The sequence below is a fragment of the Mandrillus leucophaeus genome, unplaced genomic scaffold, assembly GCF_000951045.1.
Source record: "Mandrillus leucophaeus isolate KB7577 unplaced genomic scaffold, Mleu.le_1.0 Scaffold70, whole genome shotgun sequence".
Classification (NCBI taxonomy): domain Eukaryota; kingdom Metazoa; phylum Chordata; class Mammalia; order Primates; family Cercopithecidae; genus Mandrillus; species Mandrillus leucophaeus.
In genome coordinates, this window is record NW_012107586.1 from 4661635 (window position 1) to 4663360 (window position 1726).

The 1726-nt window shown below is 61.4% G+C and overlaps 1 protein-coding gene across 1 annotated transcript in view; it reads left to right on the top strand.

The window, feature by feature from the left end:
* The window catches only part of STK11IP (serine/threonine kinase 11 interacting protein), a 23197-nt gene that overhangs the window by 19647 nt on the left and 1824 nt on the right, over nt 1-1726 (top strand). Inside the window, exons 21-24 of the mRNA XM_011964676.1 lie at nt 63-241; nt 458-539; nt 773-843; nt 1391-1638. Of these exons, the coding sequence (XP_011820066.1) occupies nt 63-241; nt 458-539; nt 773-843; nt 1391-1638 (580 nt within the window). The remainder of the gene's footprint in view (nt 1-62; nt 242-457; nt 540-772; nt 844-1390; nt 1639-1726) is intronic.

A 1726-nucleotide genomic window follows, 5' to 3' on the forward strand; every position in this document is an offset into this window, starting at 1 on the left:
GGCTTCCCTGGGACTCTCACTCCACCCTCACTCTTCTCCATCGCTCTGTCCCCTCTCCACAGTGAGCCTCCAGCTAGCTGGCTGCAGCTGACCCTGGCCATTCCCCTGCAGGATCTGAGTGGCATAGAGCTGGGCCTGGCAGGCCAGAGCCTGCAGCTGGAGTGGGCAGCTGGGGCGGGCCGCTGTGTGCTGCTGCCCCGAGATGCCAGGCGTTGCCGGGCCTTCCTAGAGGAGCTCCTTGGTGAGGGGGGAAGGGAAGGCAGGAGGGTGGGCAGGGTCCTGGGGCCGAGCTCCCCACCTGGTGCCCAGTAGCGGAGACAGAGAGGTAACAGGACTTGTCCCTTGTAGAAGTTTCTCAAATCCAGAAATGTGGAGAACAGGAAGGGATTGAGAGGTGGTGAGTTTAGGCTGGAGGAGAGCAGAGCCTTCTAAAGTTCCCTGGCCTGGCTCTGTCTAGGTGTCTTGCAGTCTCTGCCGCCTGCCTGGAGGAACTGTGTCAGTGCCACAGAGGAAGAGGTCACCCCCCAGCACCGGCTCTGGTGAGTCGATAGGAGGCAGAGGCTGGGGTTGCTGCTCAATCCTCTTTTCACAGAGCACCAGACATGGCTCTGTGCTGAGTAGGTCCTGGGCAGCCACCTGTCCTCATGCCATGCCCCCCATGGGCCCCTAATGCCTCCTCCCAACGCCCTGCAAGGCTTTCTTCCCACTTCCCTCCCTCCAAGTCCTTCCCACCCCCTAGCGGATCTTCCTGTGCCTGCCATGTTCCTCCTAGGCCATTGCTGGAAAAAGACTCATCCTTGGAGGCTCCCCAGTTCTTCTACCTTCGGGCGTTCCTGGTTGAAGGTGAGGCCTCTGTGCTGCTGATGCTTCCCTGGTCTCTGTACCCCACCTTGTCACAGGCACTGGCCCACACGCAGCACCCGTACAGTGCCTTCGTAGCCACTGACAGTTCCTGGAACCTGGACTTCCTCTCACTTGAGAGCATAGCCAAGTAACAGCCTCAGTGTGCCCTGACTCTCTCTAGGCGGGGTCAGGAGGCCCCCAGGATCCTCAGTTACCCAGAGCCTTTGCTCTCAGGCCCGGGCTTTCTATGAAGTGGAGCAGCGTGGCTGAGTCGGCCCTGCCTCATCAGTCAGAGAGGGCGAGGGCGGAGCCTTGTTTCTGTGTAGGGTGGGTGTGGGACAGTGGAGGGTGGTTGGCCTCAGAGGTGTTCCAGACTAGAGATGCCTGGAGCTTGGGAAAGGGAGGGTCTTGGCCCCAGGGGCACAGGCTGCTCTGTGACCCACCTGAGTGTGGTTCACGCCTCTTCTCCCCAGCACCACTGGGACGCTGGCCCCAGGAATCTGGGCCCCTCCGTGACCTTCCACTCTGGGTGCCTCTTTCCCTACAGGCCCTTCCACCTGCCTTGTATCCCTGTTGCTGACTCCGTCCACCCTGTTCCTGTTAGAAGAGGATGCTGCAGGGCCCCTGGCAGAGCCCCCACCCCCAGCAGCATCTGGCGAAGCCTCTGAGAAGGTGCCTCCCTCCGGGCCGGGCCCTGTTGTGCGTGTCAGGGAGCAGCAGCCACTCAGCAGCCTGAGCTCCATTTTGCTCTACCGCTCAGCCCCTGAGGACTTGCGGCTGCTCTTCTACGATGAGGTGTGTGTGTGTGTATGTCCAGTGAGAGAGGGAGGGAGGGGAGACGGCGAGCACAGGTTGGGGCCATGAGGGCAGGGTGGGAAATGGG